Here is a 23,768-nt window from a genome sequence, read left to right on the forward strand (position 1 = left end):
ACCTGCACCAAAAACTTTAACCTGTTCACTCAACCGGAAAATGTAGGTCAGATTCAGCATCCGAAGCAAGACTGGTAGTATGCATCCTAAGATGTACCATCCAGGCAAGTTTAGTCATTATAGGGTTCATAGTACCTTGGAAATGAAACCTGCACCAAAAATTTTAACCTGTTCACTCAACCGGAAAATGTAGGTCAGATTCAGCATCCGAAGCAAGTCTTGTAATATGCATCCTAAGATGTACCATCCATGCAAGTTTGGTCATTATATGTCTCATAGAAACTTGGAAATGAAACCTGCACCAAAAACTTTAACCTGTTCACTCAACCGGAAAATGTAGGTCAGATTCAGCATCCGAAGCAAGTCTAGTAGAATGCATCCTAAGATGTACCATCCATGCAAGTTTGGTCATTATAGGGCTCATAGTATCTTCGAAATGAAACCTGCACCAAAAACTTTAACCTGTTCACTCAACCGGAAAATATAGGTCAGATTCAGCATCCGAAGCAAGTCTTGTAGTATGCATCCTAAGATGTACCATCCATGTAAGTTTGGTCAACATAGGGCTTATAGTTACTCGGAAATGAGACCTACACCAAAAACTGCACCAAAAATGTTAACCTGCACCAAATACATTAACCTGGTCATTCCTTTGCTGAAATTGCAGCATCTGAAACTTTGACTGGTACAATGAAACACATTAGAAACATCTTCCATGCATGTCTAATCAATATAGGACATAGAAGTACTTAAAAAGAAAACTGCTCCAAAAAACTTAACCTTAACCCGGGACGCCGACGCCGACACTTCGTTGAGGTGAGCTAAAAAGTGAAATTTTTTTAGCAGCAGAAGCCATGCCCACTGACCTACTGAATCCAAAATAAATTCTATATGAGCTCTTCATCAGACCATACTATGATCAAAACATGTCATGTTATAATGAACATAATAGTTTGTGAAATTGTCAAGTTTCTCTATGGAAACCAAAACATTATTTTCAATCTACTTAGGCCAAGAAACTTGTACACTTTTAAGATACACTTTTTTTACAAGTATATTTGAATTTTTCTCTTGAGAAGCGAGCTTACCCTAGCTTTAATGCAGAGTCCACCAGTATCAAACACAATCCCCTTGCCGACCCAGGCAATATTTTTGGTGGCTCCCTCTGGTTTGTGGCTCAGCACCACTAAAGCCGGTGGGTGTTCTGCGGCCCTTCCAACATTATAAATGCCTGGTCAAAGAAAATGTACAGTGTATGTAGCTCTGACATTATAAATGCCTGGAATAAGGAAATCTACATTAAAACAGGTTCAGATGCACGTATTAAAACCATGATCAATAACTATGTAATCTACATACCCCCAAATCCTTTTTCCTTTAGATCCTCTCCCCGTACAATATACGGAGTGATCTGAAGCTCCCTAGCAACAGTCTCTGCCTCCTGTAAATAAGAGATCAAACAAACATTAATAGTCCTTGGTAAACTTAATACAACTAAAAAATGGAGCATTAAGTATGATAAAAGATCTATCAAAATATTTGTAAACTTAACATGCATAGCAAAAAGAATAAGTAATAAAATGAAAAAATTCTAAAATGCTACTTTTAACTGCAATTTTGTAAATATTATTTGCAATTTTAGTGATAATAAAGTGTATATAAAATGTGCTTAGCAACTTCAATTGTAAATATCTTACAAATTAAATTTCCTCTATTCACTTATTTTAAGACTTATTTTTACCTTTACAAAGTCATCTGTGTTCATATGAGAACATGGCTTATCCACAATTTCTGCAGCGAGTCTGATGCCATGAGCTGAGGCCGACAAACAGTGAAGATCGTCCTTAGTAAGCGGCTTATCCTTGTCTGGCCCAACCAACAGGAAGTCCACGGTCAGCGTGTAATCTACGGAGCTCTGTCCAGACTTCCCCGAGTACAACGGCAAAATTCTGGCTACAGCACAGCCCAGGGCGAACACATCCTTTCTCTCACACACAATCTACAAAAGGATAATGTGATAAAATATAACTTGTAATCAATGCTGAATTCACTGAATTTTTTAACATCTAAAATATATTTCACTGTAAGAATTTATCATATAAAATACTTAGTGTGCTAAATGATCTATACATAGTCATTCAAAGGAATCCCCGAAAACTACTAAAACTTAAAAATATTAACTTTTTCTGAAGAACTGCATAAGCTTCATAATTTCATTACCACAACGAATTCATCCTGGCCAGACAGACAGCCTTTCACGAGTTTGGACAAAGAATGAGCACGAGATGGGGTGTTGTGTCGGCTACTCTTCAGGGGCAGGGCAGCTAGGGTGGCATTCCTTAACCAGAGGGGACAAGTATCAGTAGGGGAGGGTCGCAGGCTACTCACAGCTAGACTAAACGTCTGAAATGTAAAGTCAATATCTAGACTATTAATTGTCTGAAATATACATAGTCAACAGCAAGGCAAAATGTCTGAAAAATACACAGTTATGGTCATCAGCAAAATGTCTGATTCAGAAATATACAAAGTCATGGTCAACAAGTAGACAATATTGTCTGGAATAAACAAAATCATAGCATATATTCTTATTTATGCCAGTGACTCTTCAAACAAAATAATAAAAAACAACATTGTTGTACTTACTTCTTTGTTGACTCTAGGTTCCAGCTTAACTTTGACATCATCGAATGTGATACTTGTGAGGTGAGGCAGCTGTCCTACAATGACCACCGGGAAATCTTTGGGATCTGACTCCGTCAGTTTCCCCCCATACACCAGCTTAACAGGCATCTTCTCTCACTGTGGCAGTTACAGTTCTGCCACAAATACTGCCTAAAGAAAGAATAGACCTCTACTTTAAAACAAGATACTAAACAGTAAGACTTTAAAATACTCCTTTGTGATTCAATTTCATTTTTTTGTACTTTTGGGAGGTATCTTGATGGGTATTCTATTGTGCGATTCAGATGTTTTTAATGTTTTAAAACAATTAGTAGTGGGCTCATGGAGGTGGAATTCCATTGATAAATTAATGATAACCTTTTTCAGTATGGTAGCTGCATCAGTTCTTGTGAAAAAGGGAAAATTACCTAATGCAAAAGCAAGTAAGATAATTTTTAAAAATGAAGAGGCCATGGGCCACAATGCTTACTAGAGCGAAAATGAAATGATTTTCGCAATAAAATTTTAGTAGAAAAGTTTGTCTTGAACATCACAGCATCCATTATAACTTAATGTCCTGAAAGTAATAGATAATATACATTAAACCCTTTCAATTTTTCCCTATGGATTATGGAATAGGTTGATGCACAAAATCCTATCAATGTCTTACTAAGGAGTACTCCTACAAATAAAGAGCCTCAGTGAACATCCCTACGCTCCTTATAGACCTTGGACTCTTACATCCAAAGGCCATTTTCTAACAAGCTCATTCCGCCTGAGATTTTGGGCAGAACACATAATGTGTGAAATAAAGTGAAAACAAGTAATTTTCAGTAATTACGTGTTTGCATAGGGTATAAAATTCAAAAGAAATCATAAAATCTTTTTTATTCAGTATGCATCATTGTTCTTTAATCAAAATTGTAATTAGTTCAATTTGTCACCAGAAGTACTTCTGGTTTGACTTTATGTTATTTTGTGGATTTGCTAGTCAGAAAACAAAGTTTTTGTTGCAGTAAACAAATTCTAAATAGATCACTGGTTTCAATTTCTGCTTCGATTTAAAAAAAAATGGATTTATCGCTAATACAAAAGATTTAGAGTGTTTTATGTGCAACAGAGCTGTGGAAAACTTTTTCAGGCAGCCAGTCATTCGGACCGTCAAGAAGACAAAATAGTTCGCTCCGAAGTAATTTTTGCCGGTCCAAAATATTAAGTTGCAAAATTGAAAGGAAAAGCATAACATTTATTTTTTTGATTACACTTTACTTAATAATAACATTCAATCTTCATTTCCAAGTCCACCTCCGTTTTCGTTTTTTGCTTTTATAACAATACTAAGCCCCTATAGATTTCATCACTTTTGCTGTTTCAGGCAGATGACAATGATAATTCGATCTGCATAGTAAACATATTTTTTTAAAACATTATGCATTTGGGAATTATATTTTACCCTGAAAATGAGTCTAAGAAATTTTGTGCATCAATAATAAAGATACCAACATCATAAACATGATTGATGAAAAAAAAAACCGAAATCTAGGACCGTCGAAACAGTGGAAGTACTAGATTTACCGCTTTACTCAACTGTGTTTGAATTTTTTTTTTTCGATATATTTTACATACCCAGATATTTAGCCTGTCTTTATCTTTTTTTATGTTTCTACCTAATTCTGTCCCATTTGTAAATTTAAAAGGTCACGCGAGACAATGCTGGTTTCGCTTTCATTTATAGCCTCGATCTCGTGCAAAGAAAAAGTATTGCGCAATCGTATGTAATGTACGATAATTAAGCTGGAAAGTGCGTCGATGATAGGCCCTAAATCAAAATGGAAAAACAAAAACCTTTAACAAAAAAAGAGGTCTGTCATTTGGACCGACATCGATATGTTTTTTATCACAGGCATTGTTTGCCGGTCGTGCCGGCATGACCGGCAGTTTTCCACAGCTCTGGTGCAAGTTTTACCGTAAATAGTGAATATTTTATAGTTTCAAGTCATTCATTAATATTAAAAGCCTGAATTTTTAATTAAATAATTTATTTCCACTTGAGGTTTTAGCGGCAAGAATTTTTACAATGGACGCTAGAGGTTACATATCACCAAGTCAAAAGTATCTCACCATGAACCATGCATGAGTAATTAAGGAGATAATGAAAAGTAACATGAAAGGAGAAAATGCATGGCTGGACTTGGAATCAAGGTTGGGACCTCTGTATCACTAGTCAGGTGCTCTACTGGTTAATTATTAAGAATAATATTCACGCCCAAACCAATACAAGCAGAAAAGAGGGGATGCACTGTAAAATATGAAGTTCACAGGTTTCTCACAGTACTGACAGTAGTGATCCTTATGGAAGCAACTCAAGTGACCCTGCATACAGTTACACTGTGTTTATAAAGTGAAGGGGGTGTCATATGAAAATTTAAAACAATTTTTATAAAAAATGAAATTAAAATACATTAAAAATATTGATTTTTACCATTCAATTAGCTGATTAAAGCAGCATTCAGTTTAGGAAATTCTGGAATGATATTTCATTAGTAGAATGACTTTTATTTATCTATAGTAATTAAAATTACTTGACAGTTTGCTTGAAACTTAGTCTGGAACACTCTTATTCTTCTCTTACCTGGATACCTGCTGAGTTATTAGGGAAAAACAGCGGCGGGTGGGTTGCTATTTGCAATGGCGTGAAGTCACCTTTTGATGAGTTAAATTTATCGGTTATTTCATATCGGGCTCGATGTACAATATTTACCAAAAGCAGAAGGCGTGCTCATATATATTTAGATTGTTTAGTTAAGTTGTCACCATGAGAAGTTTAATTGAATAGAAAAATAATGGATTTAGAATTTTCAGATTTTGAAGAGGCGTTGGAAGCTTTGAGGGATTTCGAAATTGAGTCTCACTCACAGTTTGTGACCTACCGCAAAACAAAACATTTCAACACTTCACGTGAGTAATTTGTTTATTATCGGAGGTACTACCTGTACAACTGTTGTCCTTTAATTCGCTCCAATAATAATAATTATAGTTTAGGCTTCATGTCAGTCAAAATTTGAATTAAGTGTTAAATTGTTTTATTTGTGCACATTTTTAATTATTCATATAGTTTTTTTTGTACTTAAAATAGAAGACTTTATTTAATCTTAATTTGACTTATTTTATTGTCTTAGATTATATTTTGTTGTGTAATAATTTGCACATGAACTGAAGCATTTTGTTTTTATTATGTACACTCATTTTGCATTGTATCAGGAAGTAAATACATATTATTGAGCAATTTATTGATTTGATTGATTTAATTTCTATTAATTATTTCTTGTCGTGTTATTAATTTCCTCCGTTATATTTTTAGGCGTCCTTTTTTACATGTAAAATAAGTTTTATAACTTTTGATTTGTATTCTTCTTTTTCATTATAAAAAGTTTTTTTTCTTGATTTAGAGGAATTTCTGTATGTGGATGATTTAATTGCTATAAATTATACGTTGTTGTATTATTATAATAATCTCATGAAGAACCCTCTATACACTAGAGAGTTCTGATTCTATGGTATTTGTCTGCAATTAGAGTGATCTTACCTTGGATCTAATTCTAAATAAAAAATAGAAATTTACAGTATATTACTAAATTTTAATAATTTCAATTATTTTTTAACATTTCAAAAGGTCAGGATAAATTAGTTGATAATGTTATTTACATTATTTTCCCTATAGAAATAAACAACAGTTATTTCTATTCACTGATATTAATGGTCTTTGGACATTTTTCCTGGGAGTTAATGTCATGCACCATACAGTGAAAATTAAATAGATAAGCTCAATATTGACTCCTTTGTGCAATATATTTTTCTCAATGTCCAAAAACATTTTGAACTGGTATATATAGGATCCGTAATCTTGATTTTTTTGCATCTTTTCAAAATGAAAATGAATCGTTTTTAATATTTATCGGTACACTTATCATACATTGTATATTGATATTTATACATGTTTAAAAGTAATTTCTTTTTTTTTTCATTGCCATGAATTGTATTTTGTCTAGTTACAATTGGTAAGTGATCAAGTTTTCAGATGTCTTGTCAACATTTAAATTGTGTTTCAGGATTTATGTGCCCGAATAGATAGGACCTGTAACATAAAGACATTTTATTTATTATGATTTAAAATATTTTGTTGTGAACATATACTTTTGTATACTTTTGTTTTGTTGATTAAATTTAGTTGGAATTTAGTTATCTTTTTTTCCTTTATTCATTAAGGTTCTAAAAAGGTGTTTTACGCTCATATCGGTAAACCCTATATCATGGCAAACTGTTTATTACTGGTGTTTTCTTCCCAGCCATTTTACGACATGCTTGTATTTCTTTCTGGAAACTGGAAACAGCATAAAGAAAACTCTTTTTTCCCAAAATTCATATCACATAACTACGGAAGCGTATTAGGACCGCAGCAGTATTTTTTTTAATTTGTTATAACAAATTATTTATTTGTTTAAACAAATTATTAATTTGTTAATAATTTAACAAATTATCAATTTGTTTAAACAAATTAATAATTTGTTATAACAAATTTTTAAAAAAATACTGCTTCGGCCCTAATACGCTTCCGTACATCACAGAATCATACAGAGCTGCCAACTCTTACGATTTTGGCGTAAGGCGTACAAAATCAGTGTCTAAAATACGCCTTACGATTTCTCTCCATATTCTGATGATTTCAGTTTTTCTCGTTCAGAGTTAATAATACCGGTATTTGCATAGCTGGCAGTCCATAGTTTCTACATTATAATATGTTCATATTTCTTACAATGTTTGCTTGTATCATCGTTTCTGTTTAAGAAGGTCGATCACATTCATGTCAGTGTTTCAAAGTAAACAAAATGGAAACAATCATGCCTCAGACTGCCTGTTCATTTACAAAACATCTTCAGCGCATAGGCGTCGGAACCGGGGGGGCTTAGCCCCCCCACTTTCTTTCCAAATGTATACTTAGTATAGACTTAGCCCCCCCCCCCCCACTTTTTTTCCAAACATATACTTAGTATAAATATCGTAGGTTTAGCCCCCCCCCCCACTTTCAGCAGATACATGGCAGTATAGGTAAATAATGGGGAAAAGTTGGTGTATAGAAAAATAATTTTGGTACTGAAATTCGAATCTAACCCCCCCCCCCCCCTACACCTAGCTCCCCCACTTTGAATTTGCTTCCGACGCCATTGCAGCGTCAGGGGGCTTATGTGGTCCTTAGATCCCACCTTACTATTTGTCATTTCAGAATGTTGGCAGCTCTGATCATATACTAGTATCATATACCATAATCTGGCGGAATATGCTCATGTCTTATCAGTGTGAGGTATGAAAACCTCAGCACCAACCGTTCAGAAGTCATGATCAAGCTTAAATTTTCATAATTTTTGCAAAAGATGATTGAATTCAAAGGCAAAATAAGCCTATACCAAAGGAAAGGCCTATTCACAATGAGCAGACAATTCAAACATAAATGCAATATAAATGTACATTCAATGAAATGTTTCGGTCATGATTCAATGTTTTTTACGAAGAGACACACACGATAAAAGCAATATAATCCATATCAATCGATCATCGGGGCATAAATATTACTATATTCACACAAATCTATTTATTCAGTAATCTATTTAATATCTAATATTATCCCATTTATAAGGCTTTTACTAATATATTTTGCAAACTTTTAGTCAAGAAATCGTACAATGAAGCGCATTGAAGTTTTAAAATTCTCCATTGCAATGGAAAGTTTTGAACATTCATTAGAACATTGATAGTCATAAATATAATGACACGCATATTTCTTTTGAAAAGAAAAGCAATGTTCAAATGGTTTATTTAAATACCTGTAGGCATTGCATAAATACCATAGGAATAATTTGAAATGTAAAAGAAAAATACAAAACAATACGCTTTATACAAACAGGAAATCCACATTAAACAATATTATTATATAGTCTATTTATAGTCCCTATATAATCTATACAAACGCAAACAGTTCATAACACTACATATTCACCGGATTTTAGGCCGTATTCACCGGAGGGTCAATGCGCGTGCAACGGCATTGTGACGTCACAATCAGAACATCGAACAACGTTGTAAACAATTGTGGCCATATTCACCGGAGGGTCACTGCGCGTGCAACGGCATTGTGACATCACAATCATAACGTCAAACAACGTTGTAAACAATGGTTGCACCGGCCGCAGCGAGCTACGTATCTGAGCAGAAAAACAATTATTCAAACCTATTTCAGGATTATTTTTTAACATTTGGACGTCTTACATATAGCAAAATTCGGAAAGGAAAACAAGGAAGTTACAAAGAGTAATCTGGAGAATTTTTTCTATTTTCAACAATGGAAGATCGCAAATGAAAATGGTGTCGTCATACAGCCTTCACTCTCTTTTTTATTCGAATCCCGACTATATAATAAAACAATTATGGACTCTTATGGTGTTGAATATGGTTTGTTATTCACCAGAAAAATATCCATATTAACCTCGGCTTCGCCTCGGTCAATATGAATATTTTTCTGGTGAATAACAAACCATATTCAACACCATAAGAGTCCATAATTGTATAATATTCAATTGAAATATGAATATATGACTGAAGTTAACTTCACGCCATTGCCCGTGTATATAGATATCTAGCAAGAATACTTATCGCCATTGTACGTTTTCATGAATTTAAGCAAGGGGAATTTACACCATTGCACGTGGAAATGCAGATTTAGAAAGGTTACTTCATGCTATTGCAAAAAACTGCAAATCTGACAAGGAGACTTAACGACATTACACGTTTATATTATCAAAATATAGGAAGGGAACTTCACAACATTGCACGTTTATATGAATATATTAGTAGATGTCACGCAATTTCACGTTTATAAGAATATATAAATAAGTTAGTGACTTGACTACATTGCACCTTTATATGAATATGTAGCAAGGGGACTTCACTCCATTGCAAATATATATTATGAATATGTAAGATCGTGACTTGACTCCATTGCACATATGATTATCTACCAAGGGTACATCACGCCATTTCGCGTTTTTTTTTATGATTATCTAGGAAGGTGACCTCACGTAATTACAATTTTATATGATGATCTAGCAAGGCGACTTCACGCCATGGCACGTTCATTTGATTATCTAGAAAAGGGACTTCACGCCATAACTTTAAAATGATTATTTAGCAAGGGGACTTCACGAAATTGCACGCTTATATAAATACCTAGCAAGGGGACTTCACACCAGTGCACGTTTAAATGGTTATATAGGTGGATGACTTAACGCCATTGCAGTTTTATATGATTATATACCAAGGGTACTTCACGCCATATCCTCTTAAAATTCTTATAAAATATAGGTACAGAATGTCAATTGCACCTTTATATGAATATATATATTCGTAACTCGACCCCATTGCACCTTTATATGAATATCTAGGAAGAGGACCTCTTGCCATTGCGCGTAAAAATGATTATCTGGCAAAGTGACTTCACACCATTGCACTTTAATATGATAATCTAGTAAGGCTACCTCACTCCATTTCACCTTTATATGCACATTTATCGAGGTCACTTCACGCCATTGCATGTTTATATGATTATCTAGGAGGGTGACTTCAAGATATTGCACGTTTATATGATAATCTAGGAAGGTGACTTCACGCCATTGCACGTTTCTATGATTATCTAGGAGGGTGACTTCACGACATTGCATGTTTATATGATTATCTAGGAGGGTGACATCACATCATTGCACGTTTCTATGATTATCTAAGAGGGTGACTTCAAGATATTGTACGTTTCTATCATAATATAGGTAGGTGACTTCTCGCCATTGCACGTTTCTATGATTATCTAGGAGGGTGACTTCACGCCATTGCACGCTTATATGATTATCTAGGAGGTTGACTTCACAACATTACACGCTTTAATGATTATCTAGGAGGGTGACCTCACGCCATTCCATGTTTATATTAGTGTCTAGGAGGGTGACTTCACGCCATTGCACGTTTATATGATTATCGAGGAAGGTGACTTCACGATATTGCACGTTTATATGATGATCGAGGAAGGTGACTTCACGATATTGCACGTTTATATGATTATCTAGGAGGGTGACTTCACACCATTGCAGGTTAATATGATTATCTAGGAGGGTGACTTCACAAGATTGCACGTTTATATGATTATCTAGGAGGGTGACCTCACGCCATTCCATGTTTATATTAGTGTCAAGGAGGGTGACTTCACGCCATTGCACGTTTATATGATTATCGAGGAAGGTGACTTCACGATATTGCACGTTTATATGATTATCGAGGAAGGTGACTTCACTATATTGCACGTTTATATGATTATCTAGAGGGTGACTTCACAACATTGCAGGTTAATATGATTATCTAGGAGGGTGACTTCACGCCATTGTACGTTTATATGATTATCTAGGAGGGTGACCTCACGCCATTCCATGTTTACATTAGTGTCTAGGAGGGTGACTTCACAACATTGCAGGTTAATATGATTATCTAGGAGGGTGACTTCACACCATTCCATGTTTATAAGATTATCTAGGAGGGTGACTTCACGCTATTGCATGTTTATATGATTATCTAGCAGGGTGACTTCACGCCATTGCATGTTTATATGATTATCTAGCAAAGTGACTTCACCCCATTGCATGTTTATATTAGTGACTAGGAGGGTGATTTCACAACATTGCAGGTTAATATGATTATCTAGGAGGGTAACTTCACAACATTGCATGTTTTCACAACATTGCATGTTTATATGATTATCTAGGAGGGTGACATCACAACATTGCACATTTCTTTGATTATCTAAAAGGGTGACTTCACGCCATTGCACGTTTGTATGATTAACTAGGAGGGTGAATTCACGCCATTGCATATTTATATGATTATCTAGGAAGATGACTTCACGACATTACATGTTTATATGATTATTTTGGAGGGTGACTTCACGCCATTGCATGTTTATATGATTATCTAGGAGGGTGACTTCAAGCCATAGCATGTTTATATAATTATCTAGGAGGCTGACTTCACGATATTCCACGTTTATATGATTATCTAGAAGGTTGACTTCACAACATTGTATGTTTTCATGATTATCTAGGAGGGTGACTTCACGCCCTTGCATGTTTATATGACTATCTAGCAAGGTGACTTCACCCCATTGCATGTTTATATTAGTGTCTAGGAGGGTGACTTCACAACATTGCAGGTTAATATGATTATGTAGGAGGGTGACTTCACAACATTGCATGTTTATATGATTGTCTAGAAGGGTGACTTCACAACATTGCATGTTTAAATGATTATCTAGGAAGGTGACATCACAACATTGCACATTTCTTTGATTATCTAGGAGGGTGACTTCAAGCCATTGCACGTTTGTATGATTAACTAGCAGGATGACTTCACGCCATTGCATATTTAAATGATTATCTAGGAGGGTTACTTCACGCCATTGCACGTTTATATGATAATTTAGGAGGGTGACTTCACGCCATTGCATATTTATGTGACTATTTAGGAGGGTGACTTCAAGCCATTGCACGTTTGTATGATTAACTAGGAGGGTGAATTCACGCCATTGCATATTTATATGATTATCTAGCAGGGTGACTTCACGCCATTTCACGTTTAAATGATAATCTAGGAAGGTGACTTCACTATATTACATGTTTATATGATTATTTAGGAGGGTGACTTCACGCCATTGCATGTTTATATGATTATTTAGGAGGGTGACTTCACGACATTGTATATTTATACGATTAGGTAGGAGGGTGACTTCAAGCCATTTCATGTTCATATAATTATCTAGGAGGGTGACTTCACGATATTGCACATTAATATGATTATCTAGGAGGGTGACTTCACACCAATGCATGTTTATATGATTATCTAGGAAGGTGACTTCACGACATTACATGTTTATACGAATATGTAGGAGGGTGACTTCACAACATTGTATGTTTTTATGATTATCTAGGAGGGTGACTTCACACCATTGCATGTTTATATGATTATCTAGCAAGGAGACTTCACCCCATTGCATGTTTATATAAGTGTCTGGGAGGGTGACTTCACAACATTGCAGGTTAATATGATTATCTAGGAGGGTGACTTTACAACATTGCATATTTATATGATTATCTACGAGGGTGATTTCACGCCATTGCACGTTTATATGATAATTTAGGAGGGTGACTTCACGCCATTGCATATTTATATGATTATCTAGGAAGATGACTTCACGACATTACATGTTTATATGATTATTTTGGAGGGTGACTTCACGCCATTGCATGTTTATATGATTATTTTGGAGGGTGACTTCAAGCCATTGCATGTTTATATAATTATCTAGGTGGGTGACATCACGATATTCCACGTTTATATGATTATCTAGAAGGTTGACTTCACAACATTGTTTGTTTTTATGATTATCTAGGAGGGTGACTTCACGCCCTTGCATGTTTATATGACTATCTAGCAAGGTGACTTCACCCCATTGCATGTTTATATTAGTGTCTAGGAGGGTGACTTCACAACATTGCAGGTTAATATGATTTTCTAGGAGGGTGACTTCACAACATTGCATGTTTATATGATTGTCTAGAAGGGTGACTTCACAACATTGCATGTTTATATGATTATCTAGGAAGGTAACATCACAACATTGCACATTTCTTTGATTATCTACGAGGGTGACTTCAAGCCATTGCACGTTTGTATGATTAACTAGGAGGGTGACTTCACGCCATTGCATATTTAAATGATTATCTAGGAGGGTGACTTCACGCCATTGCACGTTTATATGATAATTTAGGAGGGTGACTTCACGCCATTGCATATTTATGTGATTATTTAGGAGGGTGACTTCAAGCCATTGCACGTTTGTATGATTAACTAGGAGGGTGAATTCACGCCATTGCATATTATATATGATTATCTAGCAGGGTGACTTCACGCCATTTCACGTTTAAATGATAATCTAGGAAGGTGACTTCACTATATTACATGTTTATATGATTATTTAGGAGGGTAACTTCACGACATTGTATATTTATACGATTAGGTAGGAGGGTGACTTTAAGCCATTGCATGTTCATATAATTATCTAGGAGGGTGACTTCACGATATTGCACATTAATATGATTATCTAGGAGGGTGACTTCACACCATTGCATGTTTATATGATTATCTAGGAGGGTGACTTCATGACATTACATGTTTATACGATTATGTAGGAGGGTGACTTCACAACATTGTATGTTTTTATGATTATCTAGGAGGGTGACTTCACACCATTGCATGTTTATATGATTATCTAGCAAGGAGACTTCACCCCATTGCATTTTTATATTAGTGTCTAGGAGGGTGACTTAACAACATTGCAGGTTAATATGATTATCTAGGAGGGTGACTTCACGCCATTGCATGTTTATTTGATTATCTAGGAGGGTGACTTCACGACATTGTATGTTTATACGATTATGTAGGAGGTGACTTCACAACATTGTATGTTTTTATGATTATCTAGGAGGGTGACTTCACGCCATTGCATGTTTATTTTATTTTCTAGCAAGGTGACTTCACCCTATTGCATGTTTATATACGTGTCTAGGAGGGTGACTTCACAACATTGCAGGTTAATATGATTATCTAGGAGGGTGACTTCACACCATTGCATGTTTATATGATTATCTAGCAAGGTGGCTTCACCCCATTGCATGTTTATATTAGTGTCTAGGAGGGTGACTTCACAACATTACTGGTTAATATGATTATCTAGGAGGGTTACTTCACAACATTGCATGTTTATATGATTATCTAGAAGGGTGACTTCACAATATTGCATGTTTATATGATTATCTAGGAGGGTGACATCACGACATTACATGTTTATATGATTATTTAGGAGGGTGACTTCACGCCATTGCATGTTTATATGATTATCTATCAAGGTGGCTTCACCCCATTGCATGTTTATATTAGTGTCTAGGAGGGTGACTTCACAACATTACTGGTTAATATGATTATCTAGGAGGGTTACTTCACAACATTGCATGTTTATATGATTATCTAGAAGGGTGACTTCACAATATTGCATGTTAATATGATTATCTAGGAGGGTGACATCACGACATTACATGTTTATATGATTATTTAGGAGGGTGACTTCACGCCATTGCATGTTTATTTGATTTTCTAGGAGGGTGACTTCATGACATTGTATGTTTATACGATTATGTAGGAGGGTGACTTCACGCCATTGCATGTTTATATGATTTTCTAGCAAGGTGACTTCACCCCATTGCATGTTTATATACGTGTCTAGGAGGGTGACTTCACAACATTGCAGGTTAATATGATTATCTAGGAGGGTTACTTCACAACATTGCATGTTTATATGATTATCTAGGAGGGTGACATCACAACATTGCACATTTATATGATTATTTAGGAGGGTGACTTCACGCCATTGCACTTTTGTATGATTAACTAGGAGGGTGAATTCACGCCATTGCATATTTAAATGATTATCTAGGAGGGTGACTTCACGCCATTGCACGTTTATATGATAATCTAGGAGGGTGACTTCACGCCATTGCATATTTATATGATTATCTTTGAAGATGACTTCACGAAATTACATGTTTATATGATTATTTAGGAGGGTGACTTCATGCCATTGCATGTTTATATGATTATCTAGGAGGATGACTTCACGACATTGTATGTTTATACGATTATAAAGCAAGGTGACTTCATGCCATTGCATGTTTATATAATTATCTAGGAGGGTGAATTCACGATATTGCACGATTATATGATTATTTAGGAGGGTGACTTCACGACATTGCATGTTTATGTGATTATCTAGAAAAGTGACTTCACCCTATTGCATGTTTATATTAGTGTCTAGGAGGGTGACTTCACAACATTGCAGGTTAATATGATTATCTAGGAGGGTGACATCACAACATTGCACATTTCTTTGATTATCTAAAAGGGTGACTTCACGCCATTGCACGTGTGTATGATTAACTAGGAGGGTGAATTCACGCCATTGCACATTTATATGATTATCTAGGAGGGTTACTTCACACCATTGCATGTTTATATGATTATCTAGGATGTGACTTCACGACATTGCACGTTTATATGATTATCTACGAGGGTGACTTCAAGCCATTGTACGCTTATATGATTATTTAAGAGGGTGACCTCACGCCATTGCATGTTTGTATGATTATAAGGCAAGGTGACTTCACGCCATTGCATGTTTCTATGATAATATAGGAGGGTGACTTCACACCATTGCACTTGTATATGATTACCTAGGAGGATGACTTCACGCCATTGCATGTTTATATGATTATCTAGAAGGGTGACTTCACAACATTGCATGTTTATATGATGGTCTAGGAGGGTGCCCTCACGACATTGCATGTTTATATGATTATAAAGCAAAGTGATTTCACGCCATTACACTTTTATATGATTATCTAGGAGGGTGACCTCACTACATTGCACGTTTATATGATTATCTAGGAGGGTGACCTCACGACATTGCATGTTTATATGATTATCTAGAAGGGTGACTTCATAACATTGCATGTTTATATGGTTAACTAGAAGGGTGATTTCACAACATTGTATGTTTTTATGATTTTCTAGGAGGGTGATTTCACGCCATTGCATGTTTATACGATTATCTAGCAAGGTGACTTCACCCCATTGCATGTTTATATAAGTGTCTAGGAGGGTGACTTCACAACATTGCAGGTTAATATGATTATTTAGGAGGGTGACTTCACAACATTGCATGTTTATATGATTATCTAGGAGGGTGACATCACAACATTGCACATTTTTTTTTATTATCTAGGAGGGTGACTTCACGCCATTGCACTTTTGTATGATTGAATAGGATGTTGAATTCACGCCATTGCATATTTATATGATTATCTAGGAGGGTGACTTCAGGATATTGCACGTTTATACGATTATCTAGGAGGGTGACTTCACGACATTGCACGTTTATATGATTATCTAGGAGGGTGAATTCACGGCATTGCATGTTTATATGATTATCTAGGAGGGTTACTTCACGATATTGCACGTTTATATGATTATCTAGGAGGCTGAACTCACGACATTGCACGTTTTCACGATTATCTAGAATTCATTTCACGATATTGCACGTTTCTATGATTATCCAGGAGGGTGACTTCACGACATTGCATGTTTATATGATTATCTAGGAGGTGACTCCACGATATTGCACATTTAAATGATTATCTAGCAAGGGGACTTCACGCCATCGCACATTTATATGATTATCTAAGCGGGTTACTTCAAGTCATTGCACATCTATTTTTTTATATAGCAATGGGAATTCACGCTATTGCATAATTATATGATGATCTAGGAAGGGAACTTCAGGCCATTGCAAGTTTATATAAATATATGTATGATTCATAGATATGAATGTGGCTACTTAAACATGTTTGTTGCCTTTAAACGAAGATGGTATATTACCAAATTTTCCATGTATTAGATTTTCCAGATGATCTAAGAAGAAGTAGGATATGGTTCTCTGGGAACAGTAATGTTACTGGACCTCTGGCAGCCAACACCCCTTTCATTGTGATTGGGTCATGGGATCTAGCTTGTATCCATGGAGATAAAAGGAAAGGAAGACAACAAACAAACGTAATCAAGGAAAATTAATAGCAATATTATTATTTCTTTTCAAGTCCGAGTTTACCGATAATTACAGATTACAGGTTACAGAAGATATATGTTCTCTTATATTTTTGAATTAGAATCAGAAATCAACTTTTAATCATTTGTGGACACTGTATTCCCCAGTGTTTTTGAGACATAAGATACAAAAGAGTCTGACACATTTGTTTCATATTTGGAAATATTAAAACTGAAAAGTGTTAATGGTAAACTATCAATACATCTTTCTCATAAACGATATGGCTTAAACTTTATAATCGTTAACAACTTATCTATAAATAAACCATAGTCAAGTGCAGTTGGACAGAGTGTCTCTCACGTTTAATTAACTATTAAAGGACACATTCCACCTATGAACAATTTATAAAATAATGCAAGCTATTGACAAACATACCGATGAAGCAATAATAAGAACTGTTTTGTTTAAAGTTATCATTTCGCAAGTTCCATGGTCGATAATTCCACATTGTCAGCAAATGCAATATTTCATGAAGTCAAATTATGATTGTCATATTTCAAAGTACATTTTAGACATAATTAAAATGCTGATGGACTTTTTCAAATTAATTATTAAACCATTATTAACAACTACATTTTATAACGACATTCCTGACCGTTTTCCTCGATCATTGGAAAGAGCATATGATGGGTGTGATCGGTCAGCCTGGAATGGAATTTTCAGCTTGAAAACTGTTGCTTTTCTCCATATTTTAATATGTAAGAATAAAACATAAATGTACAACGTGCATTACATCATTAGGCAAAATAAGAATAATTTTGATTTCTGAAGATTATGAAAAATATTATATAAGAAAGTTATCGTCATTTATCATGATTTATCCCCTAGACATTGACTGATCACAACTATAAGAACAGACGAAAAAAAAGACAAGAAACTAAGAAGCAAGGTTGTCCCTGTAAGGTTATAATGCAAGAAGTATTGGCATTTGAAGTGCAGCAGGTCAGTTGAGAGGACACAATCGTAAATTTATTGTACTTTCCTGTGTAAAATAAATAATAGAACTGATAAAAGGAAGTTTGGGATTGACAAGACTCCTTAACTACCCTAAATGTTCTTATCATTCATTTTAAACGCACATTACAGGAGCCAACATCCAGAAAAAGAAGACAAAATTTGTCGAAGGCTATAAAAGCTGGCAAACATGAGGAGTCCAAACGAAGATTATTTATTCTTCGACAGAGAAACCAGCACTCTAATCACATAAGTGGAGAAGTAATATTTCTTTCTATAATCCCAGAGACAATATCAAAAGCCCATTTGCTCACATGAATTTCTTGTTTATCATTATTTATTGTAATGGTATTACTGTTTCTAAGCAGAAGAAAACTGGAAAACATTTATCTCATGTATTTATCTTTCTATCGTCAACTTCCTTACTTATGTATTAATATACCTTCAACACCTGCATAAGGTGTTTATATATCTCAGTTGATTCGATACGCAAGAGCATGCTCTACGTACGAACAGTTCATTAAACGATGTAAGTTAATGACAGACAAGTTGATGAAACAAGAATATAAACAGTCTCGTTTAAAGTCATCATATCATAAGTTCTTTTGTGGATACAATGACCTTGTCAGAAAATCCAATTTATCATTGAGTCAAATGCTGACCGACGTTTTTCATACTACTTTGCAAGTCCATAATTTATACACTGATTTGACGACTATGGTTGGCCGTTCTACTCACAATTATATATTTTTACTCCACTAAATCATTTTTAATGCAATGGAAATAAAACACTGGTCATTGCTACTCACAAGCTGAACACGACTCGTAAATAGGCATACGCCATTTTCGACATCATTGTCTACGACACGTCAACACTAGGGTATACTCCTCGCATTCGTTACACCTGACTAGTACTGCTTTATTGCCACGGGTATCGGCGTGGAATGGCTACCTGTGTTCGTGCTGATTATCTTGCATTACCGTAGTTTACATTTTATTGCAGTTATGTGTATCTGTGTTGTTTGTATACTGCAATGACCTATACTACTATAAGTGTAAATTTATTTGGTACTAGTATCTTACTTTCCTGCATTAGACGAAGTATTACGTTATTATTCTCGCTACTGAGTCCTGTATAGCATACGTCCGTCTACACCGATGTCAACTGATTACACTGAACAGTAACCAAGTTTTGCCCTTTATATATGTGTCTGCAGAGTGGCAAGAATCGGGGGCAAAATGGCGGACACATTACTTTTACGAATCGTGTTCAGCTTTAAGTCGAAAATGTCATAGAAAAAAAATGTTTACTGGCTATAGACTATGGACGCCAGATGGAGGATTGGCATCATTTTATCAGTAAAGCTCTATTTAGCCTTCGACTCAGTTGAGGTAAATTCGAACCCCAGTTCTAAGAGCGAAACAGTAACAACACTTATATGGTAATACAATGTAAATGTACAGATTTCAGGTGTCACCAGAAATATTTCGAAGGATGTGTCAAAGAAGATTCATGAGTTGGCCTCTTCGGGTGTAACACAAGTACCCTGTGTGCAACGAGAATTGCGTATTCATGTAAAAAGATTGCCATTGAAGAAAAGGCCTTCAACATTTAATCAACAGTATTTTCCCTCCAACAAAACTGTCTATAATCATATTCAGCTTGCTATCGCAAAAAACAGGTGAAGATATAACTTGTATTTTGCCCTATATTTAAATGTCTTATTAACAAATTAAGCTTAATATCTCTTTCTCTCTACTCCACTATATGCCAAGTATAACAAGAGGCCCATGGGCCACATCGCTCACCTGAGAAGCTTTGACCATTCTGTTCTTTACCAGATTTCCCCCTTGTTATACATAATGTATCCCCACCCTACCCCACTGATAATAATTTAGACATTTTGAAATCTACACTACCCCATGAACTTTCCATGGGCACATATGTTTCAGCTTCTTTGGCCCAGTGGTTCCTGAGAAGAAGATTTTCAAAGATTTTTCCTATATATTTCTATGTAAAACTTTGATTCCCTATAATGGCCCCACCCTTCCCCGGGGGTCATGATTCCTACAATTTAGAATTTACACTACCCAAGAATGCTTCCACATAAGCTTCACTTTTTCTGGCCCAGTGGTTCTTGAGAAGATTTTCAAAGATTTTTCCTATATATTTCTATATAAAACTTTGATTCCCCATTGTGGCCCCGCCCTTCCCCCGGGGGTCATGATGTGAACAATTTAGAATCTACATTATACCAGGATGCTTCCACATAAGTTTCAGCTTTTCTGGCCCAGTGGTTCTTGAGAAGAAGATTTTCAAAGATTTTTCCTATATATTTCTTTGTAAAATTTTGATACCCCATTGTGGCTCCGCCCTTCCCCCGGGGGTCATGATTCCTAAAATTTAGAATCTACACTATACCAGGATGCTTCCACATAAGTTTCAGCTTTTCTGGCCCAGTGGTTCTTGAGAAGATTTTCAAAGATTTTTCCTATATATTTCTATATAAAATTTTGATTCCCCATTGTGGCCCCGCCCTTCCCCCGGGGGTCATGATGTGAAGAATTTAGAATCTACACTATACCAGGATGCTTCCACATAAGTTTCAGCTTTTCTGGCCCAGTGGTTCTTGAGAAGAAGATTTTTTTAATGATCCAACCCTATTTTTGTCTTTTCTTGATTATCTCCCCTTGCGAGGGGATATGTCCCTTCATTTTAACAATTTAGATTTTCCTTCACCCAAGGATGCTTTGTACCAAGTTTGGTCAAAATAAGACCAGTGGTTCTTGAGAAGAAATCGAAAATGTGAAAAGTTTACAGACGGAGAGACGGACAGACAGACAGACGGACGACGGACAAAATGTAATCAGAAAAGCTCACTTGAGCCTTCGGCTAACAATATTCACTCATCTTCTATTATATTTATATAATAGACTTTTAGATTCATATAATGGACTTTGAGATTGAATACTGTTCGTTGTCACCTTATCCTTCTTATACTAGTGACTATATCCTAATAATGATCGGTAAAAGTTTCAAAGTGTCTTTAATTGCATACACATAACAAACTTACCCCATTGAAATTAGTTTTTGTTTAATTGTGTTATTAGTAATATGCATTTACTTTTACTCTTGTTTGAAGAGCTAACAAAATCGATAATTTGGATTATTATATTGAAATTCAATTTCGGTTTAGTCATCAAAGCTTTTAGCAAGTACATCATACGGAAAAACAACACCTCACACCAAACACCAACACCAACAAATACCTCACATGAATGAAAATAAGAAATAAACAGATTCTATATTACTGTGTCGAGAAAAATGCAGTAATAAACACAAGTTAAGAGACCCTTTCTAAGTTAAAAAAATATTGTTAGAAATCCACATTTAGCCTCAAAGGTTGTGTTTGTGAGAGTGTGTGTGCAATTGTGAGTGTATGTATGTAAGAGGGAGAGAGAGAAGGTGTGCATTTAGGAGGGGGAACGGCAAGATGGGTGGGTTTTTGTCAAAGTTAACATGCAATTCTTCATCTCAAATGTTTTGTAGATATTCAACTGAAGAACAAGAGAACGTCAGTAAACACTTGGCATATTTGTGCAAAAATGAGAAACCACCTGGGACTTTTCAATACCATTTTCAAGCTCATAGGTTTGTTTTGTTTTAGAATATTAATAAGGCACCAAAAATCACAATCATACAAAGTAAAGAATTTTTTTAAACTTAAAGAAATATATTCATTGTTGAAATAATTTAGGCAATTATAAAAGCATTAAGACATTTTGGAATACAAACCAGAGGTACTGCAATGAGCTCACTAAATGATACCCCATTTCCTATATGAGTATAATGACAGTGGACATGTTATACTAAGGAAGACCACAAATATGTGTCGGATCAAAAAATGAAATAGGAGGCACACAATAGAAATATGTAAAAAGTATTCCCTGAAAGTCTCATCAAATTTCATTCAGAGGTATGATAAGAGTTGCAGATAAGAGATGGGTTCCCAAAAGCATAACAGACGGACGGATATCTTGATTTCTATATACCCTCCCTGCTTTCAAGAGGGGTTATAGTAAAAGCAAAAATTCAGCTTTAAAACAAAATTGGTTATGTCTTTAAATGTGAAGTAAAAATAAAACTGCTTCTAAATTACAGTCAAGAGGAAGAGAAGAAATTTCTTATTGTCCTACAGACAACATGGCAGCAGGAACTATTGGCACAATTTGGAAATTGCCTCGTTATTGACAGTACCTTCAATACAACGAAGTTCAACATTCCGTTGTATGAGCTTGTTGTGCACACCAACACTGGGTATACTCCTATTGGAATAATCATCACTGAAGATGAAACAGAAGAACAGATTGCAGAAGGACTCAGCATCTTGAAATCTTGGAATGCTGGTTGGAGTCCTTCTGTGTCTGTCACCGATTGCGACATTGCACAGAGCAATGCACTGAGCAAAGTTTTTCCAGGTTAATATAATATGTATTTATAGTTTTTGTTGTTATTTTACCATGTCGTTTAAAATTAGATTAATTACTGCTGTTTTTTAACTTTAAAAGTATTTTGTTCATTCTCATTTTCCCTTTCCATCCCTTTTTTAATATCTTAAGACATTAAATTCTTTCTATAAAAAACCCAAATAAATAAATAAATAAATATACGAATACTAAGAAATCCGTATGTTTATAATTCAAGATGTCCTTGGTATAGGTATGTACATATAGAAAAATAATCCAGAGTTTGGAAAAGATGATCACATTTTATTCCATAGCGCTTTCGCCATTCGGCTCTTCAGTGGATTTTGAATAACAATAGCAACATGACATGATAACGTCGTTATTATGACGTCATAGTTAAAGGACAACGTTAAAATTTGGCGCAAAAAATGTCTGTAGAAAGCGCCAGAGTAAATAGACTTGACACTGTAAATGATACATATTTACACAATAATAATCAATAATTAATAAATTTTAAAAAAAAAACAATATTAACAGTCATTGATTAAATCAGAACATTTATCTGTTTAGTTTAGGCTTAAATTTATCAATGAAATATTGTTCTTTGGCCCGCCGTAACTGTTCATTTTCCTCGGTAACTTTATAAAACGGAAAGATACTGAAACGTCCTTTACCGCATTGTTCAAAATGTTCGCTACACGGAGTATTTCTTACGGAAGGGTCCCTTATCTGCTGTTTGTGCACTCTAACACGGTCTGATATTTTATTCCCTGTTTGACCAATGTAATTTTCTCCGCAACCACGGCAAGTCATGCAATATATGACG

The 23,768-nt window shown here is 35.1% G+C and overlaps 2 protein-coding genes across 3 annotated transcripts in view; one reads left to right on the forward strand and one right to left on the reverse strand.

Annotated features, from left to right (window-relative positions):
* Positions 1-23,768, reverse strand: part of LOC134283053 (probable aminopeptidase NPEPL1) — a 58,765-nt gene that overhangs the window by 4,411 nt on the left and 30,586 nt on the right. The window contains exons 1-6 of one of the 2 annotated variants that reach the window (XM_062765493.1): positions 5,297-5,317; positions 2,647-2,835; positions 2,221-2,403; positions 1,742-1,999; positions 1,360-1,441; positions 1,089-1,231 (exon numbers count right to left, since the gene is read on the reverse strand). In XM_062765493.1, the coding sequence (XP_062621477.1) occupies positions 1,089-1,231; positions 1,360-1,441; positions 1,742-1,999; positions 2,221-2,403; positions 2,647-2,793 (813 nt within the window). In that variant the 5' untranslated portion in view covers positions 2,794-2,835; positions 5,297-5,317. Of the gene's footprint in view, positions 1-1,088; positions 1,232-1,359; positions 1,442-1,741; positions 2,000-2,220; positions 2,404-2,646; positions 2,836-5,296; positions 5,318-23,768 lie in introns of those variants that run through there. The other variant, XM_062765494.1, reaches the window with a different exon arrangement.
* Positions 5,508-23,768, forward strand: part of LOC134283018 (uncharacterized) — a 37,256-nt gene continuing 18,995 nt past the window's right edge. The window contains exons 1-7 of the mRNA XM_062765439.1: positions 5,508-5,622; positions 17,315-17,469; positions 18,350-18,463; positions 18,608-18,736; positions 19,940-20,157; positions 22,026-22,127; positions 22,638-22,954. Coding sequence (XP_062621423.1) covers positions 5,508-5,622; positions 17,315-17,469; positions 18,350-18,463; positions 18,608-18,736; positions 19,940-20,157; positions 22,026-22,127; positions 22,638-22,954 — 1,150 coding nt within the window. The remainder of the gene's footprint in view (positions 5,623-17,314; positions 17,470-18,349; positions 18,464-18,607; positions 18,737-19,939; positions 20,158-22,025; positions 22,128-22,637; positions 22,955-23,768) is intronic.

Source organism: Saccostrea cucullata, unplaced genomic scaffold, assembly GCF_032062105.1.
Source record: "Saccostrea cucullata isolate Sc308-1 unplaced genomic scaffold, CSIRO_AGI_Scuc_v1 ctg88, whole genome shotgun sequence".
Classification (NCBI taxonomy): Eukaryota; Metazoa; Mollusca; class Bivalvia; order Ostreida; family Ostreidae; genus Saccostrea; species Saccostrea cuccullata.